The 19,100-nt window shown below is 33.0% G+C and overlaps 1 protein-coding gene across 1 annotated transcript; it reads right to left on the bottom strand.

Moving 5' to 3' along the window:
* Positions 1-193: 193 nt before the first annotated feature.
* On the bottom strand, positions 194-19,100 carry LOC115449869 (mitochondrial genome maintenance exonuclease 1). The gene is made up of 5 exons (XM_030177768.2): positions 18,720-19,100; positions 18,077-18,511; positions 7,297-7,510; positions 4,000-4,345; positions 194-3,577 (listed from the first exon to the last, which is right to left on the bottom strand). Exons 1-4 carry the CDS (start codon positions 18,919-18,921, stop codon positions 4,009-4,011), a joined length of 1,188 nt encoding a protein of 395 aa, XP_030033628.1. The 5' UTR covers positions 18,922-19,100; the 3' UTR covers positions 194-3,577; positions 4,000-4,008.

Below are 19,100 nucleotides of genomic sequence, written 5' to 3'. Positions count from 1 at the left end.
TTAGTGTTTTTGTTGAAAGGAATAAAATGTTATAATCAGGGACACCTTCAAATTATTATTTATTCGACGATTTTAATGTCTAATTGTAAGTAGGTAATTAGGTTTTATTTTTGTATCGACTCGCATATTTGTACCTATTACTTTTATATCTTAAATATTTAATTATGATTACAAGTAAAAATAAAAAATGATATTTCTTTTAACATTTTAATATGACAATTACAATTGAAAAGACAAATCAGACCTCACAGCTCGGCCGCAAATAAGCAGTCGAAAATCGATAATACAGTATTTATTCGTAAGAAATCTAGCAAGTAACTTAGTATAATTGGTACAAAATAAGGATTTTGGCACAGCAAAATTAAAATTAACAATATAAACGGCATCGGCTTACGCGGGCTAGTGCATTACGGTTAAACAGACTATAAAATTTAAATTATATATTTAATAATCTGGAGAAATAGGGATATAAAAACTAAAACTTTGGAAAGTACAATTTCAATGTAGGCGCTTATAGATCTTAATATTAATTAAAATAAAATTTACATTACTTTTAATAAAGTAAAAATCTTTTGCGCTGTCTAATTAATTGGTCAAATAATTTAATTTTATATCCAGAATTGTGTTTTATTAATCTGTGATTTTTTTTTTATATTTTATATTTTTTTTTTTTGTGAAAATGAAAGCATGTTTTTATAAATGACGGCATTAGCGAGTGAATAAGTATATTTTATATCTTCAGTCGCAAATACAAACTTTTTTTTTTCTTATTGTGTAACTAAAGGCTTGCACAAAGGCTTTATGCAATAAAATCCTTTTGCTTGAGCATATGATACAAGATAATGATTAGTTTCTATAGTGTACGTTAATTTTATACACCCTTGGCCTTGATAATTTTAAGTATTTTATGTCACCATAGGCAAAAGAATAAGTTTCATTCCTAATAAATGCTAGATACTTAATTATATGTGGGGATAGGTGTCTTTTTGAACACATTTGTACCAGTAATGGACAGAGCTGACTAGTTGCGTACTAAATTTTTGGCATACGATTGAAAGCTAATTATCTAATAGAATCATAATAAAGAAACTATTCCTATAATAAGCAAGATGTAAAAGTAAGCAAATAATGCGGTTGTTACGCTGGCAATACTAGATAATATATAGTATTGCCATACAGAAAAAATAAAAATAAAAAAAAATACTTCTAGTTTTAAATCATTCAATTAACATTGATAAAAAATGTGATAGAGTTATTACGAAATATTTTTTGCAAGCAATAAGCAGCTATGTTACAGTTTTAAAATCTTATTTTGTTTGTTGTGTGTTTTTGCCACAGTAGTTTTAAAAAACAGATAACACAAATGATCGTAGTTCGAGACGTTTATTTTTCGAAGGCATAATTTTATACATTTTACGAATTTCGTCCCGGTTGAAGCAAATCAACCAATCTTTGACCAAATCATTTCCCCAATATTTGTTTTAATATTGTGTATACTGTATACCAAACTTACGAAAGTCCATCATCCAATTAAACAAAAAAAGTCGATGACAATTATTTCTTACTACAGACATTGAAATTGTGATTTCTTTTCGAAACAAATATTGGCCTGAATTTATATCATTTGTACCAACATTTTGTGATATGCATGAAATGTTTATAACTATTCGAATGAAAACAGATAATCAATTAGGTCTGAATACAATCATACACAGAACAAAACTTTAACTAATTTTTCATATATTTCCTCATGCCTAACATTCAGGCTTGATGCCAGAAACCTTCCTCCATCTCTTCCACTTCGACAGATCTTCGTCTGAAGACCTTGGACTGTCTTCCTCTATGATTAACCATCTTTTTCAATATACGATCTCAATCTCTTCCATTTAATACCAAGATTATACCAATCAACATAAGTCATTTGTAAGCATGTCAAAAAACTTTGTTCTGATTGGTTCATTTTTACGATGGATTAAAAAAGCGATTGGGATGGTTAATTATTGAAAACGGCGGTTAGAGCTTGCGCCATTAGGTCAATGACACTGTTTGGCCATAATTTGGTTTAAACATATCCATACTTTAAGGACAATGTTTGATACATCCAACCTCATTGTATACTATTCAGCCAAATAGAACCTCAATGGTACAACTTCAATTATTCCTACTCTATAACAATTTAATTATACACTTCTTATGCCTGGAACACACTTGTTAGATGGCGATTAACATGCCCATTTCAACCTTAGTCCGATCTCTTAGAGAATATATTAGGTTATCAAATACCTATAATTCGTGTCGTTGTTAATTTCACGTCAATAAGGTCGAGTTTCGCGCTTAACATGAGCCATCCCACTTGCTCGCCGAATACCTAAAATGCGAAGCTAAGGTAACTAACAACATTGATAGTTCTTATGTCTCAGCGAACTATATCAGCATAAATAATGCTTATAACACGTGTATTCCAGGCTTTAAGTTAAGGCAGATTATGGAATTGTATAGCATTAAGTTTCAATAACAGATCTAATTAAATACATACTAATGTTTTTATCAGATCTAATGAAGAGCTATTTCTAAATCAATCATCCACTGCTGAAGTAATAAGTGCCGTATTGTATTCGTATAGAATATATTTTCTCTTGTTTAATACCGTAATATTTAATACGAAAAAATCAAGATGATTTTCGAAACTCAATCGACCATCACTGATATTTTAAATCATTCGTCTCATTCACATTTCAATTATTAGAAGAAGAAAGACACTAATAATAAGAAAATAAGTAAAAGAGACAAAGTATTGATCCCAAATAAAAGGTAAAAACTGTATTTTCTATATTGCATAGATTCCATAATATGCCTATAACATAGCCAACAATTTACCAGTCTTGAAATATCAACACAGCAATACTAAAGTATCAATATTGTGTTTATAATACATAAACAAGTGTTTAGTTCCTACTCAGAAAGTATATTTATCAAATAACCTGTAATCAGTACAACTGGCAATTCGATATTCGAAAAAGGTATGCCTAGATGTAATTAATGCGTCTTGTTTACATGACCGGTTTAAAACAAAGAGTTATCCCGTACTTTAATAGTAACATTTCTCGGTCATTATGAATTGCCAAAATGTACTTAATACAAAAAAAAAATGTTTTAATTCAGTGAAAAAATTAAAAATGTAGATAACACTTTTATAGTTAGAGCATTTTTACCACATAATATTGATAATTTAGCATCACACCAAACAAATTGACAATTAACATTGACAAACTTCGATTCAAATTCAACGAAACTATAATATATTTCAAAATTGTGTATTACAATTAATTTATCATATATTTTAAACACTAAAGCTTTGGTGTTTTTTATTCTGCTTACTGGATTGTGAAAAGATTTGCATTTAAGCGATATTTGATATATTTAACATAAACACTCCTTTTAACGGAGAATAACTTCACAATTTTGAAACACATTTTAATTTCAGCCTTTTAAAGTCGAATACAATCAGTATAGTAATTTGTAATCAGAAATTGTTTTGTTTGTTCATATCCAATAATCAAGGCAAAATTCTCCTCCACTGAAAAAGAAACAAAAAACACGATTATTAACTTTATGGCAATCAAATGTTTTTAGAAGTAGTTCGGCCGTCTGCCAATAGATGTCACTGCATAACATTTAATTTTGAGAAAACCTTTATTCCCTTCGACTAAAGGCCGGTTACGACAATCCCAAGCGATCCAAATCCAAGAATAAAACAATTAAAATAAGGCATTTTAACAGATCTAAAAAAAAATCTGATTGCTTGAATTTCACGAACAATCGAGAAAATCGATTGGCATATTCACAGCATACATAATATTATTTTGATTTCTTAAAAAAAACTTTCTATTGTAATAGAAAATTAGATTATAACCAAATAACGCATTAAGCTATTAAATTTATTTAATGCATTACTTTTATTCTACAAAAAGTATTCCTCACAACAAAATGAATACTCACAGCAAATTACTAGAGATTTGCTAACTCCTCCTCGAACATCCTTTTGCCTCCTTTCAACAACTTCTCCGAATCATTGCCAAACTTTTTCATATACTCTTCCAACCTGATCAACCACTGAGCCCAGTGCTCCCTCAATTTATCCGTGGACAGGTGGTAGGCATCAGCCTTGGATCCGTCAGTGTAGGCGATAACTAATAAGGCGTCGCGTACGTTGAAATGCTTGTAGTTCAAGTCGTTGCACACCGCTCCGAAGTAAGCGGCGAGTTGGACCGGATTGTCGTATGTTAGAGCTAAAGATTTACGGGGTTTGTCTGACTTCTTCCATTCGATTAGTGTTGGCTTGTCTCTGTAAAATGTAGGATAATATAAAAAAGTATTCATAAAAATCATTGTAATAATTATTTTGAGCAGTCTGTAGTGAGTTTTCTCATGCTCTATGGCTGTCATAGATCAGCTGTTTGGTCAATTTAAGATTGATTAAAAATATTAATAATAGTTGTATATTATAAGTTTATTATAGTATCCATATTTAGCTAAGGTATTTACCCAATATTGAAAAAGAAATTAACGAAACTCCATGTATATTTTACAAAAAGATACTTTGTGTAGGCAAGTACTTGTGTGTTTTAGATTTCATTACAATTATACATTTATTTAAAGAAACAAAGTAACAGCACAAAAAAATATTACGATATCATTTACTGTGTTTATTATATTTAGAAAATTTAATGTAAAATGTATGCAAACTACAATTTCTAACAACGCTCATAATCTATCATATGGAAAGAAAAAAAAGAGCTCAACAACACAATAAAATTTATTATCTTCATTTTTTTTTTAATCCAATTCTAAAGTATAGATAGATATGGAGTAGTTTATATAGATATTTATTTACATCGTAGAGACGATTGGTACCTCCAAACATAACGTATACCACACAAAACTTATTACTAGTATGAATGGCGCAAAATCGTTTCCATAGACTTTTATATGATTTTCAGAAACATTTGATATCAGCTCCTAAACTGAGGAAAAATACTTTGGACGAAAACTTTGAGATTTCAATTGACCCATCCTATTTATTGGAAACATAAAAAGGCGTGTCAGAAATTAAGCCATTCCAATCTTAATCTTCAATTCGATTCCGAGAAGGAACCGATCAAAATAACTGATTTGTAAATATGTCAAAAAGAACTTTGCTTTGATTGGTAAATTTTTGTAATAGGTCGAAAAAATTGGGAACATTTATTAAAAATGTAAATGAAAAAACGGTTGAAAGGCTAATTGACTTAAGCGAATTTTTTTTTAATAATTTTAAGTAGGTTAAAAAAACATAGAAATAAGGGCTGATTTTAAATATGTATGAAACTTGCTGTCGCAAAAGATATAACCGTCGATATAGTGACAATTGACGCTATAAACAATGTCATTTCGGGTTTGGCCAGACGAACAATCCAAAATAGTGATTTTAAAAAAATAAAAATGTCTCAAAAAACAACATGCCAATATTTGTGAAAGACCAATGCAAAAGAATGTTGACACGAGATAATTCAAATTGATTACTCTCCAAACATATTTTTAGACTTAGCAACATTTACTGTTTCATAGACAATACGGATAGTGCAGTGAAAAAAAAATCATTCTTGGCATAAAATCTTACGAAAAAAAGACTATCTTCTTAACATAATGCCGTTTTAAAAATAAAATTGTTTTGCTAAAACGATAACCTTGAGATTTCCTTGACATAGCAAAAATCTGCGATGCCAATGACTTTTTTATCGCACAACTTCGAAACTACACTGATAATAAGTCGTTTGTTATGTATGAGATTATGCTAAATAGATAACGGGTACATGCAAATTCTTTTCTAGTTGTAATAGCTTACAGACATACTGTTTCTTACTTTTTCAGAGTGGTTAGACTAATTAGGTTTAAAACTAAACTACTAAAGCGATTTGGAAAAAAAAGCCTGTGGGACCAATTTGTTGGTATATTCTTTCGAATAAAATAAGAATTTTCTAAATCGATTCAGAAATGGCAGAGTTCTGAGGTAACAAATAAAAAAAAATATACATATACGTTGAATTGATAATCTCCTATTTTTGAAGACAGTTAAATAAAATCTGAACAGTATTTTTTTAATATAGTAGATACTATTCGTTTACATTTAGTATTATTATGAAAAATATTCTGGTAAAGAAAATCTTGAATACTTTTGATGTTTGAGCACTTGTATATTCAAGAAATTGCTAGAAACTTTGACCGCAGGTTTCGAAAACATCGACCCGTACACCTTATTATCTCAATTGCTACCAAATTCAAAATATAAGTAAACTTAATATTTTGAATCAAGATAAGCACTAAATGTATGTACTTGTACCAAATAACGCTAAGTACGTAAATTTAAATGGCAGTCATTTTTCCCATTAATAACTTGAGATAGCATTGTTAGATATTAATTTTCGGATTAAAACAATTAAATAAAATGAAATGGAACTTTGCTACAGTAACAACATACAAACTTTTAAAATTTATGCGCATAACATAAACGGAATAAATCATTAAGTAACTATATACTAATAAATAAACCTGAAGAGTTTGTTTGTTTGAACGCGCTAATCTCAGGATCTACTAAACCGATTTTATTATAATTCTCTAATACGAAGCCATGTTATTCCCCAATGCTAAAGGCTACTTTTCATACCGGGAAAATATAAAACGCAATTATTATAAGAGAAATCATTTTCATGCTGGCTAAGCCGCGTGCAAAAGCTAGTATTAAATATTGGTTCAAAGCCAACATTTTTCATTTCTAGTTCCTAGCTAGAAATTCTATATCATAAACACAAAACCAGACAAGATAGCATTATAGATTCATTAAAACCAAAAATTCCGTCAATATTTTTTATGATCGCCTTCATAACAGTCACATCTGCTTAGATGTTGCATACACTAATAGTCGTTCATATTCCGACCCGTCTTACCAGATAGACCACAGAACGAGATTCATTGGAACAAGTCACAATATCAGGTTTTCTATTATGTGTAAGGTAGTTGCGTCACTCAGGTAGTCTGGCAGCAACATCACAAAACGATCGGTCTACCTATATAACGCCAACCATAGAACACAGGTGACAGGATCTTAGTTGTAAAATCGCCTATGATAAGAATGTTCTATCTGAAATTTATTATATAAACAGAAGTCATAGGCATGTTGCGGCAACGCAACGGTATTAATTGTGGCGCCATGGGAGCAATAGGATAAAACAGATAAAAATTATCAAAAATTTCACTCACTCATAATCAGCAATAGCATCGAAAATACCACGGTACTTCAACACCGGGTGTACGACATTCGACTCTATTGCCTTCGGCGATGATATACTTTTGAGTACCTCAGCCACCGACACCCATACTCCTTCCACGTCTTTCTCGATCCTCAACTGCGTGCGAGGCTGGGTGAAGTAGTTCTTCAATGTGTTGTGGAATTTCGTGCCGACCGCCATTTGCGCTGTGGAGATTAACATACAAAATTACTACTTCCAAACAAACAAAACCTTCCAGGCAATTAGATTTGTAGAATACAATTAGATTTCAAAAGATTTTTTTTTTCTAATAACTGACAAACACCTCACGCCTTTGTCCCCAAAGGGGCAGATAGAGGTGAAACCAGGCAACCTAATGTAACATGGGGCGAGCCCATCGCAATATCGGGAACAAGTCCCATACTCCGGACTGATACTGAGTAGCACTTGTAATTAATAATTTTAAAGACAAACTTTATTTTTAAGGGGACAGATGCCAAAAAATGTAGGACACCGAAAAGAATCCCAAATAAAGTTAATCTGCTAATTCACTCTAAAATCTCAGGGATCAAGCACGCTGTAAATGGATCAAAACTATCCATACTTTATTATAAGGGATGGTAAGGACAGGCCCCAAAAACGAAAACAGATTTACAACATTACCAAGTCTAGTACGATGCAAAATTCATATGCAATTGTATCAAATAGGTGAAACATACAAACATTAGTTTTGCGAAACTTCATCTCGACGCAGGTCAACGATAACACAATAGGTTTTATCGCGGTTTGATATATTAGCTAGTTATTAATAACACGAGGATGCTTTACGACACAGATATTTATGTTTTAGACCTGGGTAACAGAGAGCGTAGATAGTGAAATAAATATAAACAGTGTTTTAATTCTTCTTATTATACGCTTTAATGGGTGATTTGAGTACTTATATACCTTTTCTATCTATTTGCCCATGTAGTCAATTCGACCAGTTTGGCATTGACTATTTTCCTCGAGGCAGCTGACCCTATGCTAACAATTTTATTTAATCACATAACACGATCACGTCAATGAGCCTGCCGTTATCTACTGCTGAACGTAGGCGTCCCCAACGTGAGCGCCAACCATCCTGAAAAGTCCTTATCCATCCACTACTCGCCGCCTTTTTCAAATCATCGTGCAGCTGGTGTGTCGCGCGTGCGTGCAGTGTCCTACACTACATCTACTCTGCAGTGATGGCCGACCCACTTCAGTGTGCTAATTTTGCCAGCGACGTCGGTTACTCCGGTTCTCTCGCAGATAACTTCTTTTTATTTCCCAGAGACTGTTTTAAGCCTACATGGGCGAAACCGTGACCAACATTTAATTTAAAATCTTTCCCAAGACCTACGAAGCATGCTCATAAATTTAAAACCTTCCAACAATATAGTTCAGTCACCCAACACCCTTTCCTGTCATTCTGGCCCCAATTGATCGACGCAATCGCCGTTCTATACATTTCTACTTACGCATGTACTATGTACGCTTATTAATACATTTATGATAACGCATCTACAAATCTGTGAAGATTGGAACGAACTGAACGATACGGACGTCGCATAGGTGTGTGTCGCGGTTGCTTTTTATAATCCTGGCAAAGGGCATTGCACCTACCGACGCAATGCAGGACAAATATAATGCCAACTAACAAGACATATTTAATTCCTAGAATGTTGGCAGAGTTCTGTCGACCTGCTTTACTGGATTTTCACCAGTTATCCCTTAGGCGAATGGAATATGAACGAAGTGGGTAGAAGTGATATTTTTCTTGGATTTAGTTTTTGCTACGAATAGATACTCAGTAAATATTCAATAAAAAAAACTCAACTCAGTGAAATTACCAACATCAAAAATATGTATTAGTGACACGATTTTGCAGTAAACAATAGATTTACTTTTATCAACACCAACAATTTATTTAAACAGCTACAAAAGTTCAATGACTCAATAAACGTAGTGTCAAGTTCAATACGTTCCTAACGAAAATATCTCTGAACACAGATCGTTTATCTAGAAATAAACTGGAACGATAAGCTTCAAGCAATATTTCTAACTCAACTACTGATTATAATTCACCATAAAATATGAAAACGGTATTTTTCAATCGTTCAATTTTTAAACATTTTATTTAGAAACTAGCTCTTATGGCTTGATTCCACGAAGTATTTGCTTGCAATAACAGCAATAAAATCTAAATATATAGAACGTGTTACTCATGGTCTCTAACTATCGCGCAGTGAAAGAATTATTAGAATCTGTTCAATAGTTCCAAAGAACATCAAACCTAATGTTGACCTCTTTATTAGCAGCTGATTTTTAAGGACAAAGAGTAATCGACCAAGTTAATCATTATTTTATATATTTACCTATATTAGGTAACAAAGGACCCAGAAATATAATAGTAAAAACGTAATTAAAATGCTTTATATTTAAATAAGGAACCTTTATCCAACACTATATGAAACACGTTTCTCACAGCAGTGCATAAATATGATATTCCGTAAACATAAAGATTCCCGAAGTACAAAAATATACCATTTCTTTTGCATTATACATTATTTTCCCTATGCACATACCTACCACGCCTAAGTTTTTACGTTCGTGGACGGTAATCAAAACACGCTTAGTGACCCATTTGCAGGTATAGCGAAATGTACTACATAAAAAATTAAAGCTTCAAAAGCGTTTGGCTTATAGCCAGATTTCTTGTTCTTTTGCAATGTTTTATTCGAACAAGACTTATTAGGGTCAGGAGGCCCTATTCCGTCTATAAGGACGAATCCGTCTGTTTTCAATTACGGGTGTTTTATTTGAAAGACAGCTTTGATAGCCGTATAGGTAAGACATTTAAAATATCCCCTATTCATCTATGCGACCATTAAAGCTGTCCTTCGATTAGAATGCCCACGATTGCAAAAAGACGGATAAACCCCCATGGATGGAATAGGGCACTCTGACTTTAATACAATAACGAAGGCAATAACATATTATCCATGGTCCAATAACAAGGAAATTTATATGAAGTACCACCTTTCAAATAAAAAAAGAATCATCAAAATCGGTTCACCCAGTCCAGAGTTCTAAGGTAACGACTAACAACCACAACAAAAAAATACAGTCGAATTGAGAACCTCCTCCTTTTTTGAAGTCGGTTAAAAAAGTTCCTTGTTGTAAGGGTCAAATAATAATCATATAATATATTGATAAGGAAATATAATATTATTACTAAACTATTGACCGCATAATATAACGTGTAACCACAATGACTCCCCCCATTGGCTGATTTTTTCCTTTTGTAGCGATAAATTTAACCGTGATATAATAAAACAATATTACTTGGAAATCGGGACATGGTCCAGTCGCGTATCCAAATTCATTTAAATCATTCCTTCAAGCGGTTATACATGTACTTCTGCCAAATGTATTCGGATTTATAAGGTACAACCGCGTACATGGGTTCAAAGGTAATTTTGACATAAGACTATTGAAATAAGAATAGCCAATTTTTCATTCATTTCACATGATTTAGTGCTTTCGAGCATGTGACCTAGCCGATGCGTTCACATATGATAGCCAGATAAATTGATAATAACATATTTGGCACACAACCTATGACACTATTCGCAGCATGCTTTCTCGCGCTGGCGCCAAAGATATGTTGGGAGCTCCGGAAGATACAGATGTATATTGTTATCGTTTTCTGTTACAGACGGAATTATAGCTGGCGTATAGTGACCGCCACTTTAAATAATAATACCAAATTTTGTTTTGGCAAAAGTTTGTACATACACTTGCAAATAGTGACTTATGATGCTATGACGCTTCTTGTTCTTTGGAGATAAAGGCACAGGTTATGTATGTTAATGAAAGTAATTTAAGATTTTAAGACATTCACTTATCCCTTGTGAAGCGACATGTCAGAGGGTCATATTCCGTCTAAGGGGACAATTCCGTGTTTTGGCAATTGCGAGTGTTCTACTTGAAGAACTTAGATAGCGGTTAAGATATATAGGGGATTTTTTGGCTCTATTAACTATATAACTAGCAAAGCTGTCCTTCGATTAGAACGTCCGTAATTGCAAAAAGACGGATATACCCTAGCAGACGGAATAAAGCCCCCTGAATATACACATACTTTAATAATAGTATTGGCAGGAACAATTGAAGAGTTGGAAGATACCGAGATCACCTGAATCTTTGAATATCAGATAGTGGTATGTGGCATACCTCCTTAATGCGCAGATTCATGAATATGGAAAAAAGAAATGTGTTTTCCCTTATACTACGACAAGGAACTAAATTCTCGACATAATTTTATATAAAGTTCTATGGAAATTTTAACAAATATTCCCACTAAAATTCAAACCCGGAATGCATAGATTCAGATGTCTAAACCAATTAGCGTGAGTAATGTTTACTGCGTGATAAACTGAGCTTCACACAATCTCTACGCAAATAATTTGTCTGGCTTCCCTCGCACATGTCAAGATACAAATAGTAACGCAAATGCAATAAGTAAACATTGTTACTCTCTTTGTTTGAGACTAGCATTTCTACGCACTATCCAGTGGCGATGTGTATAGGTGACTAAAATTAGAATTTATTTTGACTTAACTTAGATAATTGAAAATGCCATGTTGAATTAAATACTAATAAATTACCAATAAATAATTCGAAGGCATGTAAGTTTGCCAACCTGCACAAGACCAGCACGGAGGACTAAGGCCCAAAACGTTCACAGAAGTAGATAGGGCTAATGCTCAACAATGGATAGTATAAAATACAGGGCTGGTATTATTATTATTACTATGTATATATGAATAGTAAAAGTGCTGGCTTTCCTTTTGGAATTATTAACTGATCTATCACCATTACACACTTTGACCTATTTTCTGATTATTAAAATGGTGACAGAAATTAAAACTAAATCCAAACGCAATACATACACATTACTAACTCTCTTTGTATGAAACCAGTATTACTACTATCATAACAAGTTTTCAACACTGCAATAGATGTGACATTATTTAGTTCAGCATAATTGTGTCAACTCTCGAGGAGTAACAATCTCTGGTCAATCATCACTCTATTGAGCCCCAGTTTACATACCATCAGGTGTAATGGAGTCACTTTACTGTGACGCAGGGCCGTAGCTAGATTTGAATTTAAGGTAGGGCAGCTGTTATTACAAGCAGGGCGGAAATAAAAATGTTACTACATCTGACCTGCTCAATCTTTTTTTTTTTCTTGACTTGTGAATGTGAGTAAAAAAAAAAAACAGCTTAATACTTACGTAATTTTTTAGGTAATATACAGATTGTAACAAAGTTCCCTTAAATCTCGACAGAGGGTTATTTCACCCATCAATACGAATAACTCTTACTAATGTACAATTTAGTTAATTATTAAGGTAGGGCATTAGTATTTTAAAGTAGGGCATTGCCCCACAATGCCCCCCCCCCCCCCCCCCAGCTGCGGCCCTGCTGTGCCGTATAAAAGAAAAAAACTTCATACCTAACATAATATATAATTCTCAGTGGTCTGAAGTGTGTAGTCTATTTGCATATTATATACCAACATCCAACACTGACTGTTTCCATGGTCAAGTAACAATTCAGTTCATGTTTAAAGTCCACATGATTAATGTGGCCTATGAAATTTAGGGCTTTAATAATTACCAGTATAATATACATGTCATATTTATACAATGTGTTGTTTCACTTCCACTGATGTAAAACTATATTTGACAAAGCATGTATACAACATTGATTAGTTAGGCAGTTGACATCTAATATTTCCGAGTGTTGTCACCTTGAATTCGGCAGAATGCAGAGCTATGTAACATAAGTTCTGAGTAGTAATAATTCTCTCTACATGCCAAGAAGCTAGAAGCATCCTTTTCTCTTTATTAAGCTATATAAAATTATCTTTAAATGATTTTGTCACTTTTATTTGCAATAATGCTTTACAATCACATGCACTTTGTAAAACACTCTCTCAATTGCATTCATAAACACCCAACACAGGGCAATTTAAGTTCATGTAAAACCTATATGAGTTATTAATATGGCCTTAATTCATTCATATATCAGAAAATTCCTGTTTTTGTTATAGGCTACTGGTTTAGTAATGTAGAACTGTTCCAAAACAAAATTATAATTATTCATTCTACTAAAGGCATTTTTAGTTGTAATAAAGGAGAACAGTATGATGATCCTTTGTTGATCCTTTTTACAACAAAGGATCAAGGCAAACTGCTCTCCCTTATTCATCATTTCTGTATGTTTTATCATATAATCAGTTGCCAGGGGCTCATTGAGTATTTTAAAATGGCATGGAATTTAATAATTCCATTAAAACTAATTAAATTATATTATGGATCCACTATTGGCCCATTAATTGTAAATACTTTTGATTCAAAAAATAAATGTACAATTTTTATAGTTTCTAGACACTTAAGTAGGTCAATGAATTTAAGTTGAGACCTGAGGCAACATAAAAAAAATGAGTACAGATAAGGAATATGAAAGCAACATATTTGTACTTGTATTGCTTGAATTTGCAGAATTAATGAGACCATTTTGGAAATATATATAGAAATAAACTGATGCAATATTTTTTAATCTCAGTATATGAATCATAATATGATACAAATACTTAAAAACATAAAAATGTTATCTCTTTATTTGTATGATTACACTACTTTACAAAATTTCGCAACAGAGCAACTGCATTTACTTTCTGTCTAGTTAAACATTACTGATAACGAATATAATCACCAAAAGTCTCCTACACGTCAGGTTTTTTTTTTTTTTTATAAATGTAAACGTATGGTATACGCCCAAATTAAATACGATTCGAACCATTTTAGTTTCTTATTGAGGGTAGATACTAAAATAAATGTCCATAATCGTTTATTACGATTGTCACTTGTCATTTAACTCTTTTCCGTGAGCTGTTCTCGGTGAATTCGAGTAGCTTTTTACTTTTTTTTAGTTCAAAATGGCTAAAATCGCTAAACTTACTTGTGTTAATTCTGCAGATTCATTTTGTTTTATATGTGACTCGTTTACAACTTCTACACAAAGAAGAGTAATCAGTGAAAATGTTAAGATGTTATACGAGAGTTATTTTGGTTTTACTATCGGTCACCAAGACAAAGAATGGGCACCTCACCGATGTTGTGTTACGTGTATTGCAAATTTAAGTAACTGGATGAATGGAAAGCGTTCTTCAATGCCATTTGCTGTCCCAATGATCTGGCGTGAGCCTACTAGCCATGATGTGGACTGTTACTTCTGCTTAACAAATGTCGTGGGCTTTTCAAGAAAAACAAAGGTAACATTGTTTATCCCGACACTTCTTCAGCTACAAGACCGCTTCCACATAGCGAAGAGTTACCGATACCAGTTCCTCCAGTGGCAATGGAAATCGTTTCCGAGGCATCTTTAGATACAGCTTCATCGTTTGTTCCATCTTATGATGATAGAAGTAGAGAACCCCATTTGATAGAACAGCCTGAACTAAACGACTTAGTCCGCGATCTTAATCTGTCCAAACAACATGCTGAACTTTTAGGATCCAGATTACAACAATGGAATCTTTTAGCGAAAGATACAAAGATAAGTGTATTTAGAGACCGTAATAAACATTTGTCAACATTTTTAGGGCTGAAAACAAATTGTGTTACTGCATAGATCCAGATGGTTTGATGGTGAGTTTAGGCATTAAACATGAAGCCAATGAGTGGAGATTGTTTGTGGACTCGTCGAAATCCAGTCTCAAAGCAGTGCTGTTACACAATGGTAACACAAAGCCTTCAGTTCCTGTGGCCTACGCGATCGATATGAAAGAAACTTACGAGAGTATGGCGCTTATCCTTAAATCGATAAACTACGATCGTTTTAAGTGGCAATTATGTGGAGATTTAAAAGTCATTGGTTTGTTGCTTGGACTTCAGGGGGGTTTCACCAAATACTGTTGTTTTCTTTGTCTTTGGGATAGCAGAGCAACCCAGAAACACTATATTGTTAAAGAATGGCCAGAAAGACAATCGTTTGTACCGGGGAAAGAAAATGTAAAATCTATCCCACTTGTTGATCCAAAAGACGTGCTTTCTTCCTCCCCTTTGCACATTAAACTTGGACTCATTAAAAATTTTGTAAAAGCTCTCAATAAGGAAGGCCCGGCTTTTCAATATTTAAAAACAATTTTTCCAAAACTAAGCGACGCCAAATTAAAGGAAGGCATTTTTGTGGGCCCACAAATACGCAAACTTATGAAAGATACAGATTTTGAAAAAACTCAACGACATTGAATTAAATGCTTGGAACTCACTGAAATGTATCATTAGGCAATTTTGGGAAACATAAAATCAGAAAATTATGAACAAATCGTTACAGACTTATTAAAAATTACCAAAAATGGGCTGCAGAATGTCGTTAAAAATCCATTTCCTGCATTCTCATTTGGATTTTTCCCGCAAAACTTAGGAGCTGTGAGTGATGAACAGGGGAAAGGTTCCATCAGGACATCATTACTATGGAACAACGATACCAAGGTCGATGGGATCCAGGGATGTTGGGAGATCATTGTTGGTTCCTCATGAGAGAAACTGACCTTGATTATAAAAAAATCGCCATACCAAAAGAAAAAATCCACCTGATTCTTTGGTTTTGGCTTTTTCGTATAGACTGGGTCAGGTTTATTGTAATTAATTAAAAATATTTGTAATTAATTATTTTTTAATTTTTACATTACCAAACCACAAAATAGCCCTGAAAATAGTAAAAAAAGAATGTACATTAACAGAAAATCCTGGCGTGATGGAAAAATTTGGGCATCAGATTTGGCTTTAGCGATATCGGTTTAACCAGAATTTAGTACTCAGCTTTATGTTGCGCCCTCCATACCCATTTTTTTGTAGAGTAGTGTTATTAATATGGCCTTAATTCATTCATATATCAGAAACTTCCTGTTTTTGTTATAGGCTACTGGTTTAGTAATGTAGAACTGTTCCAAAACAAAATTATAATTATTCATTCTACTAAAGGCATTTTTAGTTGTAATAAAGGAGAACAGTATGATGATCCTTTGTTGATCCTTTTTACAACAAAGGATCAAGGCAAACTGCTCTCCCTTATTCATCATTTCTGTATGTTTTATCATATAATCAGTTGCCAGGGGCTCATTGAGTATTTTAAAATGGCATGGAATTTAATAATTCCATTAAAACTAATTAAATTATATTATGGATCCACTATTGGCCCATTAATTGTAAATACTTTTGATTCAAAAAATAAATGTACAATTTTTATAGTTTCTAGACACTTAAGTAGGTCAATGAATTTAAGTTGAGACCTGAGGCAACATAAAAAAATGAGTACAGATAAGGAATATGAAAGCAACATATTTGTACTTGTATTGCTTGAATTTGCAGAATTAATGAGACCATTTTGGAAATATATATAGAAATAAACTGATGCAATATTTTTTAATCTCAGTATATGAATCATAATATGATACAAATACTTAAAAACATAAAAATGTTATCTCTTTATTTGTATGATTAGATTTTTGTTTTTAAATTGACATTATAAAGGAAAATTGCATCATTTTTTGTCTTCTACATTTTTTTAATAATATTATAATTCTATAGAAGATTATACAAATACTCAAATCTGAATATACATACGTCCCGCTATGTTTTGATACAACAAACTTATTATAAACACTAAACAAATAATATAAACAATAAAACATAATTACCTTAATATGTTTTAGTTTTATACCCACAATCAAATGGAAATTTTAATATACACTTTACAATTTGTCTTGGAATAGGTTCTTTTATAAACATTACTAATGATGAGTTTTATTTGGCCTTTAATTCGCCACATGTAACTTTTTAAACATTTATATACGAACATTAACAAAATTGTATGCAAATATTTTTGTCACCGGATTTAAAAAATTGAACCATTTTTTGGATTTTATTGTGGTTTTTATATTTTAATTTTCTCCCGACATTTCGATAACTTTGCAGCCTTGGTGGTCACAGGGCGAATGAGGTGTTGGTCATCAACAACTATTTTAATTTTGACTTTGTCTAACATTCGCATAACCATAAGAAATCATTATTACAGGATTTTGATTTGTTTTTGGTTTTATATTCAGTATTAAGACCAATATCAAATACTATCTTAGACAAGGAGGTATTCTAATTTATGGCAAATGCAAAGGGCACTTATTAAAGAACTAAGACACTTAAACAACCAAATGAATAAGTAAACATATTACCAATACTAGGACATGTTTTAAATTATTGAAATGACTATGCTCAGGGAAACTGAATCATTTGTTAGTTTATGGTTGTGTACTACCAACATGATGTGGCCACTATATCATTTACGACTGACTCAATATAAAAATTACCATACAGCAATGCACTTTCATTTCATCGGAACAAATGCCAAGTCTCACACCATCCAGTAACTATATCATTTATTTATTTATCTAAGGTAACACTTGAAGGTGATTCTTAATGGAGAATTATCTAAATACTTTACAGCCCCGAGATCACATCTGATTATGGCTAAGAAAGCAAATGGTAGATGGAATAAATAGATAAATAAGAAAATATGCATTTTATATGTAAATACCTGAGAATGATGCAGATTAACAAGGTAGAAATATGTCAAAGTTCTTAATATAAGTCCAATGAATAAAAATATACTCACCCTGATAAAATCTGTTGAACTCGTCAAGTCCCATCTCAGCAATTCTCTCCTGCTTCCACTTTTCCAACGCAGCTCTCGAATCCTCGGTCATAGTCTTGTTCAAAATCAGGGTCACTGATGGGTACTGCTCAGCAAAGTCATTCTTATGGGGCTTGATCTGCATGATCTTGTCTTCGCTGGCATACCCTGGCTGCGCGGGGGAGCTGCGCGCGGCATCACACACCGCCGCCGTCTTAAAACCCCGCACGGCAGCATTATTCAGCAACACACCGACAATGTTCACACAATGCCTCGTATTCTGCCACATTGTCTTCTTGAACGCTTCAAAAGGACCGTAGTTTACGTTTCCGCACAGACGCCTGCTCAAAGCATTGCTTCCGAGGTATTCCGATGTGTTTTCACTCGCCTGTCTGTTGTTTTGATGATTATTTTTAGCTGCAACAGATATAACGTGTGTATTTCGCGGCGCCAAAGCACGACTGTCATATGATTTTAATTGGCATCGTGTCACAAGATGTAAGACAATGTAAACAACAATTTAATCGCAAGTTATAGGTACGTAATATCGATTGCGGCGTGTTCCTCATACCATTTACCTATTTAGAAAGTTGTAAGACCAAGGTTGCTAATAACTTATGCTTACCTTCCTTCTGTACACGACGTTTCTTTTGTTTGTTAGTCTCGAGCAACGGCCCGAATAGTTCTTTATTCTCTTTGTTGTACAATTTTAACTTCTCCGCTGGATTCAAGATAGAAGCGGGGTGAACCACTTTATTCCTGATAAATTCCTTCGACTTTCTCTCGAATGAGATTCTATGACCGATCGTACTAATCGGCCGTAACATAACTAGTTTGGTGAGGTATTCGAGTCAATAAGTTGCGTAAATTACTTTATTGAGAAATATATTTATATAAAGTTAGAATGACTGTAATTTGATCACAATTCACATTCCTTAAATTCAGTGACAAAAGCGGCTTTCATTTTCATTTTATGTCATTTAACTGTCACTGTCAAGTCACACGC

Source organism: Manduca sexta, chromosome 11 (genome assembly GCF_014839805.1).
Source record: "Manduca sexta isolate Smith_Timp_Sample1 chromosome 11, JHU_Msex_v1.0, whole genome shotgun sequence".
Classification (NCBI taxonomy): Eukaryota; Metazoa; Arthropoda; class Insecta; order Lepidoptera; family Sphingidae; genus Manduca; species Manduca sexta.
Note: the sequence above shows the minus strand (reverse complement) of the source record. Positions and strands in the feature narration are given on the sequence as shown.

Coding starts and splice junctions, on each gene's coding strand:
- LOC115449869 (XM_030177768.2), bottom strand. CDS start 18,921: ATGTTACGGCCGATTAGTACGATCGGTCATAGAATCTCATTCGAGAGA. Junction 18,512..18,719: donor ACGTCGTGTACAGAAGGAAG/GTAAGCATAAGT, acceptor TATCTGTTGCAG/CTAAAAATAATCATCAAAAC. Junction 4,346..7,296: donor GATGCTATTGCTGATTATGA/GTGAGTGAAATT, acceptor TACATTTTACAG/AGACAAGCCAACACTAATCG.